At 34.1% G+C, this 26,815-nt stretch overlaps 2 protein-coding genes across 2 annotated transcripts in view; one reads left to right on the forward strand and one right to left on the reverse strand.

Moving 5' to 3' along the window:
• The first annotated feature begins 102 nt into the window (after positions 1-102).
• On the forward strand, positions 103-13,025 carry LOC121419257 (DNA-directed RNA polymerases I and III subunit RPAC1-like). The gene is made up of 11 exons (XM_041613639.1): positions 103-336; positions 3,847-3,918; positions 4,291-4,398; positions 4,754-4,886; positions 5,871-5,990; positions 6,531-6,580; positions 7,618-7,750; positions 9,263-9,382; positions 9,896-9,963; positions 10,998-11,046; positions 12,245-13,025. The coding sequence occupies exons 1-11, from the start codon at positions 271-273 to the stop codon at positions 12,367-12,369; spliced, it is 1,044 nt and encodes a 347-aa protein (XP_041469573.1). The 5' UTR covers positions 103-270; the 3' UTR covers positions 12,370-13,025.
• Positions 13,026-20,493: 7,468 nt separating this feature from the next.
• The window catches only part of LOC121419258 (inactive tyrosine-protein kinase 7-like), a 28,759-nt gene continuing 22,437 nt past the window's right edge, over positions 20,494-26,815 (reverse strand). Inside the window, exons 6-11 of the mRNA XM_041613640.1 lie at positions 26,480-26,615; positions 25,633-25,905; positions 24,546-24,812; positions 22,891-23,241; positions 21,936-22,168; positions 20,494-21,432 (exon numbers count right to left, since the gene is read on the reverse strand). Of these exons, the coding sequence (XP_041469574.1) occupies positions 20,857-21,432; positions 21,936-22,168; positions 22,891-23,241; positions 24,546-24,812; positions 25,633-25,905; positions 26,480-26,615 (1,836 nt within the window). The 3' untranslated portion in view covers positions 20,494-20,856. The remainder of the gene's footprint in view (positions 21,433-21,935; positions 22,169-22,890; positions 23,242-24,545; positions 24,813-25,632; positions 25,906-26,479; positions 26,616-26,815) is intronic.

Below are 26,815 nucleotides of genomic sequence, written 5' to 3' on the forward strand. Positions count from 1 at the left end.
CTAATATAATGGACTCTTCCTATCCAATTCCCACCATCCGAGTTATTTGGAGTTACCCGGCCCCCCCCCCCCCGCGCCACCCCCACCCCCGCCCTTTTCTGGCGTACCGTGCGAGCACTAGCGAAGCCGGGAAGCCAGTTCGAGCGCTCGGCCGGCCCGCCGCACCCGGCCCAGGCACAGTCGGCAGTAGACCCAGAGATCCGCTGCTCTGATCCGGCGCTGGCGCATGTACTCGAGCACGTGTTTCGCAGATCATCATCATCATCAGTCATGGCTGCTACTCACATTCAAGATTCAAAAACACGCGTGCGGCTGCTTGAACATGGAGTTGACAATGTAAGTAGGGCCTAAATATTTTTTGGTTAAGATAAAAAAAACATGATTTTTTTTCTACATTGTCATGATCAAGTTTAGACAGCTGGCAGCCGTCTGTTTCGAGGAGTTTTTTTCACATTTTAATTGTTTTTTTGTCTGATTTTTCTCTATTGATTCAGATCAACATTTTTCTGAGGTGGACTTGACCGGCAATCCTGTATTTTAGGGGTCTAAATTATTTTAGGCATTGTTAGGTTGCTAACTTCAGTTCAGGCAACAGCTCCACGACCGCTGTTAACGGTAGTAAAGTAGTGCGTACGTACGTGCCGGGTATGGCGGCCGTTTATTAATTCTTCATTCTATAACCCCCCCCCCGCCATGACAAGTAACGCTGATTACCGTTAGTTTGATATACCATTATTTAAATATACTCTTCATCGTTCACCCATAAGTGCTCAGATATACCCCCTAATAGTAAAGGGCCCTGTTATGCCCCAAATAATGAAACCCCCTAAGACCAAGGCGTGCTGCATGGCATATATCTTCATTGCATACCCCCCCCGGCCATGACTAGTCCCGGGTTACGTGACACCCCGACGGCTTTAGGTATATTACCATGTATACCGTTATATACCACTCCCCCTGGCCCCTATATATCGCATGATACCCAATTGGTAAATACAACTTTACTTCTACTACATAGGCGTGTAGCTGTATACTAGTCCTATAATAATGGCATTAACGGCCCGCCATACCCGGCACATACGTACGCACTACCGTTAACAATGGTCTTGGAGCTGTTGCCTGAAGTTAGCAACCTAAAATAATTTAGACCCCTAAAATACAGGATTGCCACTTGACCTTTAACACTTCTGTACATGAATAAAAATATTGGTTGGCAACGTTTGGCAAAAAATGGATACGGTAGTTATAGTTAAAAAATATTGCAGAAATGCGATGAAGAAATAAAAGGAGAAGAGAGTATACTCACATTTGTTGTCATCGCCATCTTTGATCCATTGTTAATGCAACCTAGTTACGTGACGCGTATAGAGGACGGCAAAATCATGAGCGGTGCTAGATTAAAAAATGCTAAAATGTCCCGCTTCAACCACTGAACTGAAAATACGTATTTCAATTAACCCTCTTTAATAGAAATAAATATTTTGTTCATTATTTTCAAAATACGAGATCAAATTAAATGAAACTGATAAGAGATTGTCATTTAATCACAAAAGATATGAAATCAATATTAGTTTCTCTATCTCAATCAAGGTCAAGGGTCACTTGAGGTCAATAAACTTAGTGCATTTTTTTCCCTTTGTGAAAAAAACTATTCATCTTGATTGTATTCAAAGTCAGCCATTATATTGATATTTCTTGCCCCTCCCATTTTTCGGGGGTGGAGGGGGGCATCTCAGAAATAAATTCACAATTTAACTTTTTTTGGTTCCTGGTTCTGATTTTTCCCATTTAAAGACTCAAGCCAGTTCCATAGCTGCTGGTGGGATTAGTCTGCTGTGCGAACCTAGTCTGTAGGCACAGACCCTGATTGAAACTTTGATCAACAAATGGGTCTCCACAAAAAGACTAGCACATAAAATCTTGCTGTTTCTTGAGTGAGAGGGCCTTCAGCAGACCTTCATTTTTGAGGAGCGCGATCGCGCCGGCGCTCCTACCGCGCTCCTTAAAAAAAATGAGAGCAAAAAATCGCGCTCCTAAAAAAAAAAAAAATTTGAAAAAATTTCATATTTCACATCTTTAAATCCATGAAATGGCCTTCTTTTTTCCATAATTCCTTGAAATTACTTTGATTTAGTTGAAATCTATCAGAAATATGAAGAATATTCATCTCTTTCCCGACTCTGATTTAAATTTAATCTCGGTAAATATTGCAGTCCCATGTAGTCCCATATGTAGATTTTCATGGCAACACCATGGAAGTCTACATGTGGGACTACAATATTTACCGAGGTAAGTTCAAATCAGAGTCGGGAAAGTGGTGAATATTCTTCATTTTTCTGATAGTTCTCAACTAATTCAAAGTAATTTCAAGGAATTATGGAAAAAAGAAGGCCATTTCATGGATTTAAAGATGTAAAATGTGAAATTTTAGCAATTTTTTTTTTTTAGCAGGAGCGCGTACGACATCTTGTAAACGTATTGACGTGACCCAGGCCTAGTTTCACCACAGATATTAATTAATAGCTAACACACCTATTGCATATATACAATGTTAAGAAAAATCTACAATCTATCATGCATGTATTGTAATGAATTGATTTGAGCTCCTCACACAGAGCGATTCTGAGGAGCTCAATTGAGCTCCTCAAAAAAATAAGGAGAGCGATTTATTGAGCTCCACAAAATTATAAACGTGAAGGTCTGCTTCAGTACACAAGGCGTGAGTAGGCTGCACATTCAGACCCTTAACTCAAGTGAAGGCTTTGCACAGCAGACAAGTGCAAACCCTTCACTCAAGGAAAGTGGTCTGAATATGCAGCCTAAGGTTTCTGCCAATGACTTTTGTACAGAAGGTCCTTTTGTTCAACAGAAAGTTGTATTCGTGCTAGTCTTGTGTGAAGAACCACTTGTGGATCAAAGTTTTTACAAGGGTCTGTGCGTGCAGACTATATAGGGGGCAATATTCTCTTAACATGTTATTATAAAATGGCAGGATCTCACATAAAAAAAAAGTTGACATAAATTTATTGAAAGAAAAATGAAAAATAGTGTAATGTAAAGTTTTATTTTTTCATGTTGAATTGAAAAAGCTTCATTTTGTACATAATGCTCCATCATGTTACTGGATACAAGTACTTCAATGTAATTTATGTACAGTTTGATGAATATTTTATACCCTGGGCAATTTAAAGAATGAGAATAGTTTGTGGAAAGTATAAAATTTGAGGATATCAATATATAATTTTGTATTTAAAAACATAGTGTATCAATTTTGTGAAAAAATGAAAATTCCCAAAATTCCCGGCAGCTGAAAATTCCTGAAACTTTCCATGGAAATTTTCCAAAATTTCCGGAAAGTTTCCAGCCCTTTGCAACCCTAGGACTCCATGATGTTTTTAAAAATATTTTGACATAAATACTTCTTCATCATGGAGTCTTGACACTCTTCCCATAGATGCAGAAGAGACTGACCAAAACAAAGAAGGATTTTCCTAGGAAATCCGTCTTTTAAGGTAAAAAATCAAGTAAATAGTGGTGATTTTATTCAATTTTACACCTTCCTACGCCTAATGCGTAAGAAGTTTTCAAAAATTGGTTAATAAAAATGTTAAAATTGAAGGTTTCTTACCAGACTGATCTCATGTAGATCCCTCGATCCGTTTGTCAACAAAGCAAATACAATTGGTCTGACCCTTGAACCACTTCATTATGACGTAGCTACAATTAGTGATGTTACAAAATGCTATTTTGAAGAACAATTTATAGATAAATTATTATTTAACAAATACTAAATTTTAATACGTGATTACATGAATAATTAATCAATTTTCTACTTTCTTAAACAAGGTTCACAGTTCAAGTTTCCCTGGAAATTATGTTGGAAGTGATGATTCTTGGAGCATGGACAAATTTACCAAGGTATGTATTTCATACTCAAACCAATGAGATGTGACTTTAAATTGTATGTACCTTGTATTTAAAAAAGTTATATAACCCCTATATACACTAAAACATACAAGATATTCAGTGGAGCAGGTAGCATTTTGTTTGAACTAGAAATCTGTACAGAACAGTTTCACTTGAAAGGAAAACTAAAACAGTTTAAGGGAAACATGGTCTCTATTCAACATGTCTTCACAGCAGGTTTGAGTGTAAGTCTACTTTGTCTAATAATGAAATCTTTGCCAAAAAATGTGATACATTCTCCAACTGCCACAATCTTCATCTGTTTCATTCTATATTAAACATAAAACATATTTGTAATTTTTGTTTGTTTTGTTTTGAAAATAGAACTTTCGTATCGATGTGATTAGGCTGACTAAAACTGAGCTAGAGTTTGACATGGTAGGAGTAGACCCAGCAGTAGCTAATGCATTTAGGAGGATTCTGCTTGCAGAGGTAGGTACAGCAAATTCACCCATTTTTAATAGTTTATAAAGCAGCAGGACAGTGATATAATGAAGACAGTTGAATCATGTGTTTAAAAACTAGTGAAGACCAAGGGTCTTTACAGTAGGACTTAAGAACTTTTCTTCAAAGATGATATCTTTTTTGATATCGATTTCTTTGCACAAATGAGTAGGGTTAAGTAAGAAAATGGATCATTTAATGAAAAAATAAGGGAATTGTATATCTCAATTAAATAATATATCTTTTGTAATTATATTTTATTTTTGATTTCATAATATGCAGGTCATCAATGCAAATTTAACGATTAAGTTTTTTTTTTTTAACTCCCTTAAATCTTGATCAGGTACCAACAATGGCAGTTGAGAAAGTCTTTATATTTAATAATACATCCATCATACAAGATGAAGTTCTCGCTCATAGATTAGGACTTATTCCTATCAAGGCTGATCCAAGAATATTTGAATACAGACAGGAAGGTAATATTGAAAACAAGTGCATGTAATTGTTAATCCGAGATCTCTTCTCTTTTGGGAGGAAGTGAGGGGGCGGGCAATTTATACTTTTGCAATTTCTTTTTCATTTTCTTAGTTATTTACCAGGTTTTAAGAAAAAAGAAATCCCCTGGGTATTCTATTTATCATTCAAGTTATTTTTTCAGGTGGTTTAAACTTCATTCATCTAAACACATACAAACCTTCAATGTCCAAATACAATAAAAGACAAAGATAGTTTCAAATATTTTGTTGAAGGCATTAACAATTGATAGAATTTGAACTTTTATTCTAGGTAATAGTGCTAGTCAGTGATTTTTATTAAACAGTTGACAATATCATAGCTAAAGAGAAAATAAGATCTATAGAAAGCAGTGTACATCCATGTATGAGAATAAAACTAAAAAAACAAGATAGGAATTACAAACAGTGTGAAGAAGTAATTCTATAGAGAAAATCACCTTTGGCACCCATATATTCCTTGCTTAAAAAGGGGTAATATTTTGTCCACATTTGTGAAGCGATCATGGTCTTGAAGAAATGTATAATTCTTGGAAAGAAGAAAGATGAAATGCAAGTGTGACAGCCATAATACATCTCTGCAAAATTTGTGTTGATCTGAGATTTTATGGTTAGATCTAAAAAGCCTAGTCCTAAAAAATCTAGGTTGAAATGAGGTTAAAAGAAGTAGTTCACAATAGAAGGGTTGGGGAAGGAAATGAAAGGGGTTGCAAGATATTGGACACAAGACGTAGGCTACAACCTGATCTTTGTTTGACCTAAGGAATAAGCCTATTAGTAGTTGGAAAACACAAGGAATACAAATCTGAGGACCATTTCAAAGAGAACCATGGTAACATTGCCGTAATGTCAACTACCACGGTAACAAGGAGGATTCTAGCCTAAGTGGCTTTCTCTACCTAGTAGGCCACTCCTAATGCTCTATAAAAATGTGAATTTTCAATGTAGGTGATGAAACAGGAAGTGAAGAAGACACCATAGAATTCCAACTGAAAGTGAAATGTACAAAAAATCCAAATGCTTCTAAAGATGCTACTGATCCCGATGAACTCTATAAAAATTCCAAAGGTTAGTAGTTTCTCATCATTTATAATAGCAATCTTCTCGTAACAATATAAGAATGATGATGATGGTGATATCAATGGTTGTCAATTATGGCAATGCTCATGGTGGGAAATAATGTTGATATATACCTATACAAAGTTTTTATGCAAGGTCCAGGATATTGCCAGAGGTGCAGTTGATTATATGATGACTTCAAAGCACATGTAAGATGTGAGATATACAAGAGGGAATACAAATATGTTTCATCTTCATGTCTTTCATGACATATTTCAGACAAAGCCGTGCCTATTATCATTCTATAGAAAACCCAATAATGTACGAGATGTATGTAATATTAGGTGTATGTGTTTCAGGTGATTGTTGGCAAGGATTTTCATTAATTCCACAATCTCTCCCCAACTTTGTCTATTAAACATGAATGTTTACAAGATGAAAATCACAAAATAGCAAACATGCTGGCTAGGCTATTGACTTTTTGATATGTCATATTTTCAAGTGTTTTTCATCAAAGTATCAAAAGAAATTTCTTTTCATATTTTACAGTAACAACTGAACATTTCAAGTGGAATCCTATAGGAAGCCAAGAGCAAACAGTAAGCTTTAATTCTTTTCATGATTTTGTTATTTATTCTCAAGTACTATGTAAGAGATTAATGAGGTAATATATTTGATTTCCAAGCATTCTATGAAAACCCTACAACAGTCTTCTCTATGTCTGTTGTGTCGTATAATGAATGCTAGAGAAAAGAATGAATACATTCACTGTGGATATCCAATGTGACATGTCTATTACAATGATGTGACACAATTTCACCCCATGGACATTGACTATTTTCAGGTTAGCAATAGTGTTTCAGTGTACCTCTTTTCTGTCATTTTTGTTTATAAATATGTACAATCAATTTGCCTTTCCAAGTCTAAACATTCTACCCTTATTTTGTTGAAAAACAAATTCAAAGGAAGATTATTTCATATTCTAATAAGTGAAGTAAAACGTTCAGTTTATTATAACTCTGAGACATCAAAATGCCCATGTTACAGCAAATTGTTGTGAAGTATGTCCAGTAGGATATAAGATGTATGGTTGAATGTCCTTAATAGAACCAAGAGCAGGATTTGGGGGAATGATCTTGGATTTTTTCCACTTTTGTTTTAGTACTTAAACTGCAGTTTAGTTCAAAGGTAAATGCCAGTTGTGGTAACGATATCAAAGTGAGTTTGTACAGAATCCAATGAAATGACCACCAAAGTGTCTGTATAAATAAAGAATATGTGCCAAAGGATTCTGGAAGAAATTGTGTAATTGCTGAGAAATCAGCAAATAAACACAGGATGCAGATCAAGCGTCGGGCCGACATTCAAAGCGATAATAATACACTGTCCCACATGCATTTATCTGTGTTGTTGATCTTCAGTGTGAACATTTTTCAGCGTAGATTTCAAGATTTCACAAAGTTCAGTTTATGTAACTGTACCAGATCTAGATCCTCGATGATATACTGAAATTAATCCTGGTTTACAGACTTTCTCATGAAAACCGGTTTTTACTGCAACTACTGGCATTTCCTTTTAACTAATTCCTTTGCATAAGATTTTGGCAACTCTAATATGCTCTGAATTTCTTGTTAAGCATGGACCTAAAGCGTTTGCACCAGTTGACAAGGATATCTTGATAGCAAAGCTGAGACCAGGCCAGGAGATTGATCTTAAAATGCATTGTGTGAAAGGAGTTGGTAAAGATCATGCAAAGTTCTCTCCAGTAGGTCAGTTCACCTTTCACATTGCTTACTGTACTTATTTAAAATACAATTAATTAGGGTTCATTCAGACACAATAAATATTAGTAAGAAAGCTCAGCAACATTTTGTGTACAAAGTCAATGGGATATGAGTGTCTAGATCATTTATTTCTCTCTGTTCTAAAGGAATTCTCTATTTTTGTCTTCCCTACATATCAAAGCGAGACTATAGGCGCCATTTTTCTGACAGCTGCGGAGTTGTCAACAGTGAAATCTTAACCAAGGCTTTGAAATGTCATAACCTAAAAAGTATATGGACCTAGTTCATGAAACTTGTGTGCAAAATTATCCCTTATTTTCAGCCAGAGGTTGTGAGTTCTACTTACTGAGAATAGGACATATTGTTTCTCTGTAACAAATAATATAATCCATTCCTATCAAAGATTCATGATATTTCTCTGTGATATTACAATTATTTAACCCTAAATAGACGGCTATTTCGACGCCTAAGAATACCCCTTATGATCTCGGCTGACGATCGCACAATCGCGACGAAAATTGGCACACGCGTTACCCATGGCATTATCTACAAAACTATAACATCAAATTTTGCAAAAAATCTCATGTCTCATTAATTATGCTAATTTATGCTTAAAATCATAAGTTTGCTCTAATTAATAAAATAATGCCCCTGAAATGCTAATTTTTGTTTCATATACTCTAGATAGGCATCTGATCAGATTCATCTAAAAAAAATTTCAACATCACATTTATTTTCTTATACTTGTATTCTATTGTTTTTTAATATTCTTATGTATTTCTTTGTTTTTTATTGTTTTTTTCAATGGAAATTGTCGGGGACTTTATTGTTACTATAAAAACGATAAAATTAATTGATTTTAAGCAGTAAAAGGAAAAATAATGATACATTTATGAATTTTGGCTAAAAACACTATTTGCATTGGATTTGTACACAAATTCACGTTTTTTAGTAATTTGGGGTCTGCATGCACTTACAAAATGTTGCGTAATTTCGGAACTGCATACCTGGGGTCACAATTTTGGTCTCAAAAGTTGCGTGAGACTTGAAAGTAAAAAGTCAGCGAGCGACGCGATGAAAAAAAAATGCGCGGCGGATTTATCGCGAAAAAATCAGCCCCCCCCCAGTCTTTTTAGGGTTAAAACAAGTTTCATTCTAATTAATTTCAATTGTTTAGAAATCCCAAATTCATCAATTTTGTTACAGACCTTATAACCAATAGCCATTGGACAAGGCCCTGAGTCTGCTCATTTTATGTTTTTATTATACGCTGATCGACTGACCAAGGTCTAGGGGATGAGTTGGGTTTTAGTTTTGGGTAAGGCTTTGTTCTGTCAAACAAAGGTACTGTTATAGTCATGCAGTCGTGGCTTTATACAGCTAAACAACGAAACTTGACCTAATTTTTCTGTTTAAAAGAACTCTTCCTCATCAGTATTATTCAGAATGCCCTTATTATTTGGAACTATCCCTTTTGTTTCTCTTTGTGCCGTGCAGCAACTGCCTCATACCGTCTTATGCCTGAGATCAAATTGACCGAGAATATCATAGGAGAGAGGGCAAAGAAACTTCAACAGTGTTTTTCTCCTGGAGTTATTGAGGTAGAGAAAAGAAATGGTAAGAAGAGAATAGAAATGTTTAACAAAATATTGGCATATATTTTACTTGAGATTTACCTGGGGGTCATTTCCTAAAGCTATGCATGTCTAGATGAAATATTGGTGACCATTTCTATGCTTTTAGTATATTTTGGGGGAGAATCTTATATAAGCCTAATCAAATTTAGAAAAATATGCAATTTTCCATTCAGAATACTAATCTTACTCTCCAGCTTCAAAAGGAAATGGTAATTAAAGTTTCAGCACTACCAAACAACCCCCCCCCCCCCTTTTCAATAAACATTGCTAGCTTATATAAAAAATAACATTGTTTTTTGTTGTTGTTTTTTTTTTTTTTTTTACTTCATTTATCAATTAGATTGGGTTAGCATGATGACATCTGGGAATGGTTGAATACCAAAATATGCATAACAAACCAGAGCTAATTTGAAATCATTGTTAAGCAAGATATACAATTTTAAAATGTATTGAATCAAATGTTCATTAAGAGGTTAATATGATGTTATTACAGGTGTTCCTGTAGCAGTAGTAGCTTGTCCAAGGAAAGATACGTGTAGTAGAGAAGTCTTCTCACATGATGTAAGTATATAGCCTGCCCACAAACAGGAAAATGTACATCTTTTACCAAGTGTTTTCATATCACTGTAAAATTGTACCTTATCCCATGTTGAACTATGAATCCTGTTTTGTTGAAAAAGGCACCATTGTAGATTTATTTTGAGTAGTAATATGCGTGATTGGTATGTTCCTCTATAAAGTGAGGTGGTAAATGAGACAATTTTTTTGTGCATGATAAATATAAATTGATACATTGATTCTTAATAAATATAAAAACATCAGGGTACCATAACACAAATGTTAGCGATTAATCGTACTCTTGATTTTCATGATCGATTGTACATTGTAGTCAATGGAGTCAATCAGAAAAATGTGTCTACGATCATTGCTAAGCTTTGTGTTACGGGCCCCAGACCACATTTTGGCACTTAATATTCCAGTCATTTGTAAAGAAATGTGTAATGTTACAAACAGCTTTTTGACATATTCACCACTCTGTGTACTATACCAAGGCAACTGGGCAAGTATATTCTAATCATAAAGTAATGCATTCTATGAAAACCCCACAACAGTCTTCTCTATATCTGTTGTGTCGTATAATGAATGCTAGAGAAATGAATGAATACATTCACTGTGGATATCCAATGTGACATGTCTTTCACAATGATTTGACACAATTTCACCCCATGAACACTGGCTATTTTTACAAATTTGATTCATAACTGTTGAGTGAATATTTAAATAGTATTTAGTTGTTGATAAAAATTTCCCTATATTCCTCCAGTTAGTTTTATGTGTGATCAGATTGTGTGCTTCTTGCAGACGTGATGAAGTGAGAATCTCTCTCTTCTCTCATTTACATTGTGTCTTATAGTCTAGTTAAGTATTAACATCCATATATGGTATTAATTGAAAGCTTGTTTAATATATACTTGCACATTTAGTGCATTTAAAAAATATTTTGGTTGTTAGTTTATTTCACAGTAATTTAAGATTTGAATTATTTTCAACCATTTCTTGCTTCACATATTTTCAATTTCATTTCCTCAATTTAGGACCTCAAAGATTGTGTGAAGTTGAATAGAATTCGGGATCACTTCATATGTAAGTATTGCATTATTTTGATGTGTTTAAAAATGATTTTTGAAGTTAGTGAGTAGGATAGAATAAACCTTTACAAGTTTTATTGATCAAGAACTAAGAATAATTGTAATGGACAAGGGGAAAAGGGGTACCTTTTGAAAGTATTTGAATAATCATTCTCAATTTTAAAAAACATGATTTTAGTGAAGACTTTTATATCAAACGCATGGTAATGTTGCAACTAGTTAGAAGAGAGAAAATAAAAAAATTTAAGGGCTTCAATCAACTACATAGCATTCTATGAAAACCCCACAACAGTTTTCTCTATGTCTGTTGTGTCGTATAATGAATGCTAGAGAAAGAATGAATACATTCACTGTGGATATCCAATGTGACATGTCTATTACAATGATGTGACACAATTTCACCCCATGAACATTGACCAAGTCTGTTTCAGTGTATGTCTTTCTATATTTTATATCTATACTAATGTTTTCCATGTATTGTTACTCTATAGTCATTTTAATTTTCTCTGCCTAGTTTACTCATTTTAATTTGTAAATTAACTTATAAATATGTCTTTGTTGTCTCATGTTTCTGTGCATTATGACATTAAGTTACATTTAGAAATATTTGAGTTGTTCATGAATATAACTTTTATGAGGAATTTTGTAATGTCTACACTTTCAGTCCTCAAGTTTCCTCATGTACAACATAATTGGTGATAGTGATGGCTACTGTTAAATGTGCAAATTTTGTCATCGAACCTTCCTTACGCCCCTGTTCCAGCGTGCATATCTTGCTACGATTTAGCAAACCTGCAAATTACACAGGATCTGGGAAAAAGAAATTATCAGTGGGAGAAAGTGCTTTAAAAAGAATGGGTGTCGTAGCTCAAGCTAAAGCTGGGGTAATAATAGTTGCGCTTTATACAGTATCAGGCAAAAAGCGCTGAATAGGTCCATCTATTATTATTAGGAAGGTCAGTATGGAATTTGGAATATTTCAGAACAGAATTTCATGGTGATCTTCCTGATGTGCATAAATTCCTGCTGTCACCCAGTCCTCACAGTGTTGTTTCTAGACTGCTCCCAATTTCAACCGATTACTAAATTTACTATTCCACCCTCCAAATTGTTGTGGAATGGTCCCTTTGATACTCTTTCAAGTTGAATGTAGTAACCGGATGGGTATTGGTGTCTCTTATTTTGTATTTCAGTCTCTGTGGAGTCAACAGGAGCTCTTCTCCCTGATGAACTGGTCTCTGAGGCTATCAAGATTCTGAGAGCTAAGTGCAAGACATTCCAACAAGACCTTGATATGCTGAGTAATCAAGATACATGAACTCATCTTTCACTTGTCTAGAATATCTGACTCAAATGTTGCTGGATGAGAATGTGAACTCAATGAAGTAGAAGCTAAAGCAATAGACAGCAGTCAAGCAGGACTTACTGAGGATCCAAGATACATGACGCATGAACTCTCTTTGCTCCGTAATTTCTATCTCAATTATTGTTGATGAGAATATGAACTAAATGAAGTAGACTCAAAGTAAACAAAGCAAGAGAAGTGCGTAACAACAGAGTCACGGACACCTGAACTCGTCTTGCTCTTTCTAGAATATCTTGACTGAGTTTTTGTGAACATGAACTCAATGAAAGGAGAATCAATGCAAAGCAAATAAAGGAAGCAGGAGACACACTGAGCGACCAACATACACAACATCTAAAAAAAAAGAATACTTAACAAAAAGTGGTATAATGCTCTTAATCTGCTCTTCTGTAATCTAGAATCACCAGAAAACATAACTTTAGAGGGTACTGTCCCCCACCAGCGTAACCTCCAACCATCATGTAATGTGTTTCTGCAAGCATTCTGGAAAACTTTATAGTGCCTTTTGGCATCTTGAGTGTCTGAATATCTTCTTCCAAAGATGATATTCGGGGAGGGGGTGTTATTGTTTACTTTTAAAGGAAAAGTCCACCCCAACAAAAACTTGATTTGAATAAAAAGAGCAAAATTCAACAAGCATAACACTGAAAATTTCATCAAAATCGGATGTAAAATTAGAAAGTAATGGTATTTTAAAGTTTTGCTTCATTTCACAAAACGGTTATATGCACATCTTGGTCGGTATGAAATGAGGAACAAATGACATCACTCACTATTTCTTTTGTATTGTATTATATGAAATATGAAATATTTTTATTTTCTCGTCATTGTCATGTGAAATGAAGTTTCATTTCTCCCTGAACACGTGTAATTCCTTTATTTTAACATTTTGTGCTTCAGGCAAGGAGGTCCTAATCGTCAAATTCGTAAAAATTGGAATATTGTATAATTCAAACAATAAAAAACAAAAGAAATAGTGAGTTAGTGACATCATCAACTCTCTCCTTTGGATGTAACTGGCTCGTTCATATAACTATTTTGTTAAAAATAAGTGAAACATTGAAATGTCATAACTTTCTTATTTTACATCCGATTTTGATGAAATTTTCAGCATTGTGCTTGTCTGATTTTTCTCTATTGATTCAAATCAACATTTTTCTGAGGTGGACTTGACCTTTAAATGAATCATGATTTGTTCAACACATTACTTTGTATGATTTGACATAAATGTAAATAATTCCGATCATGCAAAGAAAATGTATTTTAGGACATAGTCAGAAATGTTTTAATGATTACATTATTTAATGTTTATCTTTCAAAGTAAGGAAGATTCAATAAATCATCAACACATCTGTTGATTTTCAAATATTACGTTGTGTAATGATTCTTAATCTGAATGTATGCATTGCTATGTTACTTTCATTGCATATTAAAGTCATTTTAAAAACAATTCTCATTAATTTTTTTATTAATGAAGTTTTGAAGAAAAGCTGGCTGACATATTGAACACGGAGCAAAACGGGTGGAAGTTTATGATATAAAAAAAACTCTTCCTCTAATTTTACAGGTAATAACATTTAATGGAGTTGGTATTTGAAATTTGAGATTTTATACATAAAAGCAAGATTGAGAATATTGGAAAGGTAAGTGGTCTGGAACTAAATTTATGCAAGACTACCAATGAATGGGCCAGGTTACCAAATAATGTCGGGTCAAATCGTTAATTTTTCCTGATGTCTTACAAATTGGAAATGAATTTTCCTCAACCTATTTAAACTTTGACAATTGATTTTGCAGTGAATGCTTGTTAACAGGAATTTAAATCTTTAAAGATCATATTTCAAATTTTGTGATGTGAAATAACATGTAAAATAATTTCATTTTAGCACTAGAATATGTTCCATTCAATTGGAAATTCATGTGCAAGTATGAAACAAGGTGGGTGCCGTAACATGAAGGTTTGCATTAATCACTAATGACATTGACCATTCAAGTTAATTGTTGCGTGTGCACTTTGTTCATTGACCAGGAACCAATCAGAATGGTTTATTCATTGCAAACTTTTGTTACCAAGCCCAACTTTGAAGTACGAGGGGCATGGGACTGAAAGGTTGGATTGGAAGCAGCGATGTCAGGGCTATGATCAAAGGTGATTTAGGGGGGAATTGGAGTAAGTAACATCTTTCTGGTTAGATTTTGTAAATGGGCTGTTTGCCATTAATTTCCTTTGAACATATTCAGGGTGGTGTCTCATAAGGCTGTCTGCAAGTTATGTATGACTGGTGACCTATTCCTATACTATATCCCTCAAAAAAATTCTGCAACTCAAAAAGTTTGAGCGGTACTAAATTCATTAGTAAGCCGTCATATGGAAAGCATGAATATTCCTCTGGCTCTTTACAATCACAATCGTATCGTCATTTGTAATGCTAATGTTATCATGGAATGCGCAAACTTGATAAATATCTAATCCAATTGCAGCAATGTCAAAAATTGAAATGCTGCAAAATTTGTACTTTCCAATAGCAAATTTCCAATTGTTTTGAGGATGGACCAAGTTTGAATGATGTTGATGAATTGATACCTGAAAATATAAACATTGTGTATTCTCATTTGTGCAATGGATTGAATGTGTTTGGAATAATGTTGAACCTTGTCATGTCACAAAGTTTTAGGTTTTTTAATTTTAAAAAAGAGATTAGTTTCATTGTTACTGAATTTTTATGGAAGCTTTCACTCCAAGCAAATCATTCACTGACGCCCATCTGCATGGTCAAATTTCTATAGAAAACGATGCATTTTGCAACATTCCACTTCTGACTTTTCCATAGATATGTAGGGTAACTGCACAATTCCATGATAACATAATCACAGCAGATGGCACATCATTGTAAAGAGGAATAATTAAGCTTTTAAATGATACCAGTTCCATCTTCTGTACCTCAGTAACAAAAAATATTTATTTATTATATATCATCTCCCTTGATACTTTATAATCAAATATTGATAACAAATCTGGTCAGCAACAAGAATTTTAATCTACAGATTTCAAGTTTTGCTATTGAATGGGAATTAAAACGAGAATATGATTTGGCACCAAAGAACAGGTCATCAGTCACCAATAATTTTATAACAGTTTTATGAAACCCAATCTTGGTCTGTTTAGAGGAAGTAAGATGTTGCACTGAATGAAGAAGGGTGTTTTGGTTTTTAAGCTAGTTTATCCAACACCAGTATTAGTCCAAGAGGTTACATTTGCTTCTGCGGCATTGCTCCTCTGCTTATTTTTTTGATGATTAAGGTTGGGGGATTGAGGTTTGAAACTTGGCTTTTGTTTGGCTTCATGCATGATTTTTTTATGAGAGTAATTGTCGCACAAGCAGATGTCATGGAACTGTCATATGATGCGCAAGCTTTCTCTGCCTCAGCACCTCTGGAATAATTTGCTGTTGAATTTAAGAATTATACCATTACTGGAAACCTTAAAATCTAAAGTGAAGTCTTATCTTTTCTAACAATATTAGTTATTGGCACTTTGACACTCATCCGAACTCTCTCTTATTGTGCGCCTCGGAATAAAATATTTCTAGATGGCTCTATATAAATGCCTATTATAATTATTAACAACACTACTGGAAACCACTGTATTTAGAACTTAGGTTTAACTTATACTCTGGTCTAAAGTTTTCGTTTTAATATTGGTAGCCAAATGTGACAGGCATCTCTTCTTGTAGAGGTCCAAACCATGGGCATTTTGCACTTGATATATCAGTATTTTTTAAGAATGGTAAATAACATTTTCCCCATTTAAAGCACAGAAAATGAATCCAGTCTACACAGGATGAATAAGTTTAAAAGAAAAAGCTTCTCATAATTTAAGCACAGACTTAGTTAAACCATGGTTTAACTTAAATACCCGATTTCAAAATACAGACCATTTGGTTTATCATAACACACCACAACAAAAACAGGCTAAGTTGGCCTCATCTTCTTAAGAACATGACTTTTTTATTCTTGTTTGTCTGCATTATACAAACGAAAACATGGAAACTTGACAATAGGATACATGGTTCTACTAGTAATGTTGCATGCACACAATCTTAGAGGTCAGTCAAACAGTATGTCAACTAGCCTTTGATATTTATCTAATTAAAAAAACATCTTTTTTATTTTGTCTTTTCCGAAAACTTCACAGACTTGACACAATAGAAAGCATAAGTATAACTACAGCATGTACATTAATTGCCCCACCTTGTATATATGATGAGTTTGATTTTTTTTCTTTACAAATAAATAAAACAAAAATGTAGGAAGAATGAAATACAGTATTTAATTCCCAAGATCAATACTACAATTAGTCTTTGGTTCTTCTATATCATAGCCTCCTTCACTAAATTGTTTTATTTTTGCTTTTGTAATATCATACTTTAAAAATAACTGACAATTTTTTGCAAATAATAACAAAATCAACTAAAAATTAAGTTATCAGGTCCATGTAGCACAAAGACTTCTTAGGACAAAATAGACTTCAGGGATTTTATTCTTGAATTACATTTTTACCTATGAATGGCAATTAAAAATTTTGCAATGAAATATTTAACATTATGTTATAATGGTGTATGATCCAAATTAACCTTTATGTAATTTTGCTAAGTAGCAGATATAATGTAAAAAAAGAAGACTTGTGACTTCTCTGAATACATCATGAGCACTTTAAAATACTTGTAAAATCTTTATTTTATGATAACTTTGTGACCTATTTGTATTTCAGCAGTTTATTTTCAAATGAAACGTTGAATACAAAGTTAAAAAAAACAAAACAAACACTGAATATTCAATGAATAAGGACTTGAAAACGATGTAATTATAATAAATAAACTTGATAGGAGACTATCTTAAAACACACTAAACTTAACCTATTAGAATCTGCATTGCAAATATGCAGATGGCTATTTCCAATGGATACATAGCAAATTAGCAACTGTCCATAAAGTATTACACAGTAAGTGCTCTTTATAAAAGACAAATGTACACATATATACAGTTTAAGCTTTGCAAGCATAAATAAGAATACATTATTACAAAGATAAGAAAGCATGATAAAATTCACATGAGTAACAAATAATTATCTCCAACTGGCATCCTCTCAAAATGCACATTTTTTATCATAAAAAGACAATAAATTAGGTTAATAGAAAGACAATATTATCCATATCTCAATGAAAAGGGGTATGATATCCATCAATGAAAATTTTACAATTAACATAATGAATCAAATATTTTTATCAGTATGATCAAGATAAGAAAAACAACTAAAATTTATTAGACACACCCATCCATGATCAATTTTTTTTAATAGCTCTAAAGAATGAAGTGATGACTAATAATAATTTTGTCAGGTGGGTATAAAAACTTTAATTTTTTCAAAATTAACTGAAATTCCTCTTGATTAAAAGCACATGGAAAAAGAAATTTTTATTTCACCTAAATCAAATATCTAATAGATTATTTCAGAATTTTTTTGGTAGTACTCCAACCCATCAAAAATGCAAATACAGGAAGACAGAGCTCTCCTTATTTCCATTTTCTGTCATCTGTCAAAAAAAATTTTGAACATCTGCCCCTTGACTGTATATGAGATAAGAGTAAAATTACTTTTTAACTCATTTTTAATATAAACATTCACAAAAAAATTTGAACTTATGATTATGTCATGGATGTCAATACAATTTCAATAATAGTACTAACGTTAATAACAAAGGACAGTAGTAAGTACATATCAAGATAAAAAATAAAGTACTGTTGTTTGATTTGGTATAGAATTAAGATTAAAGGTATTTCATCTGGAAAAAAAGGTGGGGAAAATTATAAACACTGCAATGGAATTTTAAAATATATTTAAAATTGATTTTAAAAAACAGTTGAAGGAAGAAACAGCTAACAAAACATATATTTGACTTAAATATATCAGTGGGTAATTCCTAGAACAAGAAATATTCAGATTGTTTTTAATTTGTTCCACTAGCACCTTTTATGTGGTTTCAACACAAATAACACTCTTCTGATATAAACATATTTGGCCCATGTGTTGCAGCATACTGAGGAGGATTACACTAACTTTTTTTATCTTTGTTTTGCACAGTTTGGGGAGGGTGCTGTTTTGACAAGAATTGCAATTAATTTGATCAACTGAACAATAAATGATTAATTTCTTTGACAAAATGATATGGATGGACAGAGTGTCTTAAATTTCATTTAATAGCTGGTCCAAAGCTGGTCCAAGAATATTTGGTCTAACATCAACAAGTATGAAAACTACAGGAAGTTGGTCAATAAATCTTTCATGAATTATTAATTTCCCTTTGTCACAAGATCTACATTAAAATAACTAAACAATGACTTCAATGTGTTTTCACTAACCATGTGACTTCAGTTAAAACCAGTACATTTAATCAGTTCTCTTCGGGTGGAACTCACATATAGACACTGGAAGCATAAACATATATTTCATCCATATCTCATAATTTGAGAGCAGTGTCATCATAAGAAACCTGATATTAAAAGATACATACATATATTCCTACAAGGTACTTAATCTATACTACTGGCAAACAAGTGCAACTATTTACAAATATCCATTTCATATGTTTTTGTGCTATGACTGTTATTAGCTTGTATTCTGCAGTGCATTGAGCTGTTGAATAATATTAAAGTCACACATCTACAGGAATATTGAATACTGATTACTAAATGAGGCAGTAGTCTACTCTGTGTCATCAACTATTATTGTTTAGTCTAGATTGCAATTTACACACTCACATAAAGAAACTTTATAATAGAATCTTTCATTTACAAAATCAGAGCACTTTGGAGAACTTCCTTTATAAAGTTCTCATGCATATTTTTAAGAACCTTTGTTGTGATATCTGAAAGGTATTTCATAAAGCTCTTTGTGAGAGACGGGTGACCTGTTCTTGGTAGCTACAGCAGATTCGCAATAATTTTGAGTTCTTAACAACCATCTACCGTAAATGCAATGTTAAATAATGTTTTTCTAAGGTTTAGAGAAGATTCAGTCCCACCTTTAAAGGTCAAGTCCACCTCATAAAAATGTTGATTTGAATCAATAGAGGAAAATCAGACAAACAATGCTGAAAATTTCATCAATATCATATGTAAAATCAAAAAGTTATGACATTTTAAAGTTTCGCTTGTTTTCACAAAATAATTATATGCACAATTTAGTCACATGCGAACAAGAGAATTAATGATGTCCTTCACTCACTATTTCTTTTGTTTTTTATTGTTCGAATGAAACATTATTTCACTTTTTGCAGATTTGACAATAAGGACCAACTTGACTGAACCATATAATGTTAAGCAAGAGTAATTCAACATGTTCAGGAGAAATAAAACTTTGTTTCACAGGACGACGAGGAGAAAATTAGAATATTTCATATAATAAAATACAAAATAAATAGTAAGTGATGTCATCAGTTCCCTCATTTGCATACTGACCGGGATGTGCATATAACTGTTATGTGATATTAAGCAAAACTTTAAAATGTCATAACGTTCTTCGATTTTGATGAAATTTTCAGTGTTATGCTTGTTGGATTTTTCTCTTTTCATTCAAATCAAATTTTTGTTGGGGTGGACTTGTCCCTAAACAAGGTAAAATTGGGATGTCTTGTTTAGCACTCAAAAACAGGTCACCTGTCTTGCTTTTAAGTTGTGCATAACTTACAGTTTTCAGTTTTATGAATCGCAACATTTGTACGTCACGTTAATCATCTATCAATTTTATAAAGTCTCTATAACACCATATTTTAGACAAAATTAATTTACTCCCATTATTTCACTGTTAATGCTTCAAATGTTCATTTGTACCTATCTCATCATCATTTTGTCATACCAAAAAGTTGCATACTGCTACTTTAGTCACATATCCATATGTCTGCTACAAGGATCTATCAGATTAAAAAAATTGAGTTGCTCTTGGTTTTATGAATTAATAAAAAATACTGGACACGTTTACAATTATTACATAATCACAAATACAAATTAAAACACATGATTTTTCTACTTTATATCTTTCCTTTTCATAGTACTTTACAATGTAAAGGAGGATGGATTGCAAACATAAGACAGTTCATTTACATTTTTGCATACATCATTTCGAGTCCAATTAGTTGGTTTGCAGTCCTCACAGAACTTTATTTCTGCTCTATCAAGCAAACAAAGTTATTAGCTTCAAGTCCTCAGACTTGGTTCACACGACTAAGCACTATGTTGGTTTCTGCTTGACTATTGAGAAGCCAGCACATTGAACATTCTCAAGTTTCTTCAACTCGATGAGAAAGATGCGCATGCAGAACACCTGGCTTCAGAGATCCTTGATGATATTGCATAACAATAACCTGTACTGCATGTAGGTAGCTATACACGGCTATCAGTTGAGATGCGTCCAAGATGGTGGGTGATCTCGGAGAAGCTATGACGATCTTTAGGACTATCAGCCCAGCATCGATGCATCATCAGCTCTATCTCCTCTGGTGTATCCGATGGTGTCTCCAGCATCAACTCACCATCTATCATGGCTCTCATGACAGCATCGTTATCCAGCTGTGAATAGGGTAACAATCCCTGACTGAATACCTCCCATACAAAGATCCCATAAGCCCAGACATCACTCTTTGCAGAGAGCTCATCCTCAAAGATGGCTTCGGCTGGCATCCAGCGGACCGGGATGAGCTTCTGGTGGTACTCATGGTACTCTGGGCGGTAGAGATCTTGACTCACAGACATGGTACAGATCTTCACCTCCATTGAAGGTGATAGAAGACAGTTACGAGCAGCTAGATCACCATGGATAAACCGATTGGCTGACAGGGTTTCCATACCTAGAGCTACTTGGTTGACTATGTCTATCTTCTGACTAAGGGTCAAGGGAGGTGGTACGTTCTTGGTGCCATTCTCACCACGTGTTGCCTGCAAGAACTGCTTCAGATCACCCTGTTATCAAACAAATCATTAAAAAAAAATCTACATTCAGAAAGACAAATATTAAGCAATATGAGAACATATAATCTGCTTTATTCAGCACTGCCCGAGTTCATAAAGAATTCTGTTTTCAGATTTGTACAATTTAAATACAACACACACAAAAAACAGCTTTTTATCCATTTCCACACACTATCAATTTTGCCAGATATTCAATAAAGCGATGATATAGACTCACCTCAATCATTCTTGTAAATTAATTTGGGGGGGAATCAAAGAGATAACTACATGAACACTTTGTTAAATCTTGAAGAATTAATTTTATATCAATATAATACTCCATGCTTTTATAAGGAAGTTACTTGGTGACATTAACATACCTACACAAGTTATATCAATTTTCAGCAATAGCAATGACAATTTTTTTTCTTAAAAATCTAATTTCATTTCTTTAAAGCATCTATAAATCCAGGTGAAAATTTAATTTCAGTAATTCTTTCCTACAATGCACTCACCCAATCTAAATACTCTGTGATCATGAGTTGTGGTTCACTATCCCTACACACGCCCAGGAGTTTCACGATGTTCTCATGATTCAGCTTGCCTAACATCTCAATCTCTCGTCTGAAATCTAACTGTAATGACTCTTCTTTGGTCTGTAGAGCTTTGACCATCACTGTAGTAGCCTCCTCACCATCTTTGATGCCTGCTGCCCTCGCTAGCGTTACCTCGCCGTAGGCTCCATGACCTGAAATCATCAGATAAATGCTCGACTATCATTCAAACAATACAATAACTGTTTTGCGATCTATAATCTAGGCTTACAGAGCAAAAATATAAATGACTGATGAACAATGTCATCATAACATAATTCTTGATGACTTTAATCTATTGCATGTAATTGAAGTAGATTAACTAATAAACATATGATTACTAACATCAGATGTTCTATAGCTGTCCATCCATTCCAAATGTTGTTGTGTGTGTTTGTTTTTTTTTTGGGGGGGGTTGCCCTACACATTTGGGGGATCTTGGGCAAATAAAGTAACTTTGTTTCACAAAGCATAAACACATTTTATTTTTCAATTCCCATAAAGATTTTCCTCTGTATGGGGGAATTTCTAAACATCATCTATACAATATTGCACTCTATCAATGTGCATGCGCGTTGTGATCAACGTAAACAGCTGTTGATCAAGGTACAATACTCTGTCTCCTCATTGTAGAAGGTTATTATGTTTTAATTTTTTTGTCAACTACCATGATGAAATTCTTGAATTTTGATTTCTATTGCATGACAATGCATCAGTTGCAGGCTGAATGCAATGTATATGCAGCCAATTTTATATAATCATTATATTCATAATCTCATGCCAGGAAACATTTCACTTTCCTTTATCCTGAACATATAACAATTTAAAAGAAATCTATCTTTTGCTCTAAATCAACTTTAATTCAATTAAGCATTACCTATAGTAGTGATGGTCTGCATATCATGTCTTGGGAACTGGAGTTTGTCATAGCTCCCTCTTTGATGATTCTTAGATGGAGTAGGATTCAAAGCTATCTCTCCATCAGCAACCTTCCCATTCTCTCCATCATGGTAGTCATTTAACATCCTATTATTGGCTCCTCCTGCCACTGTCCCATTGGGTTTCTCCATGTTCTTCATCTTTCGTCTGTACCGCCGACGTCTCTGACGACACCACAGCATGAGACCAACTACTAGGAAGATGTAGGCTGCAGCACACCCGACAGCGATAGCTATGGTTCTGGTCATGACCTGAGCTGGGACTGGTTGCTGATCAGGAGGTGTACCCTCTGAAATCATTACAAACAATAAGTTAATAGTCACAAGTCTTGTCCATCCCTCATAATCTCTTATTCCCAATTAGATACCTACATTGTCACAGCCTGTTCTATATTAGCAGATAGATTTGAACAAAATTAGACAAATACAAATAAAGATCAGTAGGAAGTTTTAAAAATTTTAATCCCTACAATTGTTTGCAAACTCGATTTTGATTTTGTGAAGATGCAATTGAAGAAATCAGCACCTGAACTCTGATGAATTGAAGAGATACATTTTTTCTGCAAATAATACCCTCCAAGTGTTATGATGTATCAGGGATTCATATGCACCAGTGACAAGAATTCCAATATACAAATTCAACACACAAATCAAATGACTTGATACTTCAACCCTGAATTTAATACTTTTCACCTTCCTTAACCTAACCCTAAACATAACAGAAAGCCCAATTGCAACCCTAACCCTATATCTCAGACAAATTAGGGCCTGGAGCAATTGTCACAGGAGCAGTGTCATGTCACAGAGCTGCCAACTTGAACAAGAGCATGTCAGTATTTTAAAAGTAGAAAATCAGTATTTTGGTGAGGAAATCAGTATTTCCGAAGAAATACCATAGGACAACACATAAAACTGAAACTAAAAAAACAGTATTTTGCATGAAACCATCAGTATTCTTCTCATTTTTCAGTACTAAATACTGAAAATCAGTACTAGTTGGCACCTTTGATGTCACCTATCAGGCATCTCATAGGAATGCCCTTTAGATTTGAGACTTGAGACACTCGATCTGCACAATCATTAGCAATATTCAAACGTCTTCTGAATTCTTGAAAATAATCCCACACCATTTATATCTTAATTGTATCTTATTTGTAAAATTTGTTTTCGCTTATGTCAAATGTAATCATAATGTTGAATTTATGTTACAAGTAAGTCTGCAGAGTGTAATGGGGTGTGTGTGTGTGTGGGTTTGGGTGCTTCTGTGTGTTTGTGTGTTTCTGATGAGGATTGGGACTTTTAAAGGTTTATTTCTTGTATATTTTGCATATTATGTATTTTATAATTTGTATGTATTTTGATTAACAGGGCCCAATTGCAAACCAGCTTTTTATCTTTGTTAATGTTTTTTATCGTGTATAGCTGAATTGGTCACCCTGTATAAAGATGTGAAATAAATAAATAAATATAAATTGGCCCAGACAGGTTGTGAGAAAATGAAGTAAAGAGAGACAGAACGACAGCGTTTGTCTCACACGTACACAAATCTAAAGCTCTGTACTGACAAGACAAGAGGTGTAAAACAAGAACTTACTTTGAACAGATAGTGTTATCTCTGTTGTATTGAGACCCGCATCACTACCAGCAATACATTGATATCTACCAGCATCATTAGCAGAAACCTCTTGGATGATGAGAGTACCGTTAGGTAGATGAGTAAAATGATCAGGGTAATTGATGATTGGTTTACTCATCCAGGTAATCGTTGGTTCAGGGTCTCCATATGCTGTGCAGTCAATCTTCAGAGGATAGCCCTCAAATCCTATGGTGTTGTTCGGGATGATTCTGAACTTGGGTTTCACTGATAATGGAAATAAAACAATAAGAAATTATGATTTGTCTCTCCACCTATGACATACGAGAATAAGTATTCTCAAAATTGAAAGAAGATACCAACCGTAAGATATTTTTCATAGATTATGCATTTTTTGTTAACTCTTGCAAGTATTCTTGTTAAATTAGAGAGCATTGTTGGCTCAGTCAGTAACGCATTTGCCCGTCGAACCAAAGATCGTGGGTTTGAGTCCACCCCAGGATGACTGAAGCCAGTGCGTTGTATGTAAACTTCTCTCCCATGTCTCACAGATGCAGGCTACATTACAATGGAAAACATTCTGTCCCTCGGATAGGAAGTTAAATGGAGGCCCCGTGTAGAGGAGAGTCACCACCTTTGCATGTTAAGAACCCACTGCACTATTCGTATAATAGTGGGAAACCCCGGTGTAGTGGTCAACCTGCACTTCCCCCAATCAGTTATACCTGGAAGAGAGAGTGTGGGTCATAGTGATTCAGTTCGCTTTTCACCTCCCAGGCACATGTGACGCCAAAACAAATAATAATAATAATAAAGTCTTACAAGTATTAATTGCATGTCACTGTACCTGTTTAGTCCATTACAATCCCACATATAAAAATAATTCACCATTTAATATACATTACAGTTATAACCATAAGATATACATATGGTATTCAGATAACCAATCTCATATAAAGAAACTTGAATATATCAACTATGCCCTAAAAAGTGAACTTATATCTTATTTTAAAAACTCTGTAACTCTGCACATGAACAGTATCGGTGATTCCTCATCTAGTCAATATAATTCAAATGTTATACCTACCAACTACTTCAATTCTGACAGTGGAATTGATCCTTTCAAGACCAGTCGATGCAATACAGATGTATGTTCCAGCATCACTTGCTTGAGCTGGGTCAAATTCCAGAACTCCTAGGTTTGGTTCAGAAATATGATCTGGCCATGATCCAATCAAACCTTTCTTGTACCAGACAATATGTGGTTGGATACTAGCCGTAGCATGACACACAAGGCGATTGACCTCACCACGGTCTAAAGTCGTTGCAGTAATGGGGCGTGGATTGAACCTCAAGATAGCTGTAAAAATACAGACATAAACAACAGAACATGTGATTACCAAACGTTGACAAAATATTTTAATCTGACAATAGACAGGCAATCACTACAATGTTCCCTGACAATTGCTAGTTCATCCAAATATACATGAATATATAATTTCTTCTATGTTTTCAAAATGAATGCTTGGCATATTTGTTTAACGTCCTTCTTTTACAGGGAAGAATTTCTTGTACTACTCCTTAAAGATATAGACCCAAGCTTAATGATTGACTGAGCTCTTGAAATACAGTTGACTAGTCTGAAGTCAGAATTCACAGCTTGCTATGCTAGTACTTTGGCTATCTGATAATACAGAAAAGTTACTTTTATTGCATTTTTTTTAAAGAGCATTTTTTCCACTCCTTCATAATGCTTCCATGGGATTTTTCGTCACATTTTTTTGTACTCAATTGAAAACTTTCCCCTCCTTTATAATGTCCCCGAGGTATATGAATATAAATTTTCTTAATGTGACTATGTTAAGTAAAAATGTAAAGCAATTTTTAAAGATAGTTATTTTTCATAAGATATGGTCTGGCTAAGAATATATTACCTTCAACATAGATGGTAGCAGATGCAGTTTTTATCCCTGCTACTGTTGTAGCTCTACAGGTATACGTCCCATTGTGTCGAGTTGTAGCACTGTTGATTACAAGGGATCCATCATCCAGTAAATCAATACCTTGCTTCTGTAAACAAAATATTCAAAGAGACCTTCATACATGAAATTTGGATACCAAGAGTCAATCTCATAAACCGCTTGTCTTTTTTTACCTGGAGGGGTGGATTCACACTCTAGCTTTTTTTAGATAATAAAAAATATATCTTGCATGGAGCACCTGAAGTGTATTATAGTAAATATTAAGTAGAAATGTTTACAAAATCATAA

Source organism: Lytechinus variegatus, chromosome 7, assembly GCF_018143015.1.
Source record: "Lytechinus variegatus isolate NC3 chromosome 7, Lvar_3.0, whole genome shotgun sequence".
Classification (NCBI taxonomy): domain Eukaryota; kingdom Metazoa; phylum Echinodermata; class Echinoidea; order Temnopleuroida; family Toxopneustidae; genus Lytechinus; species Lytechinus variegatus.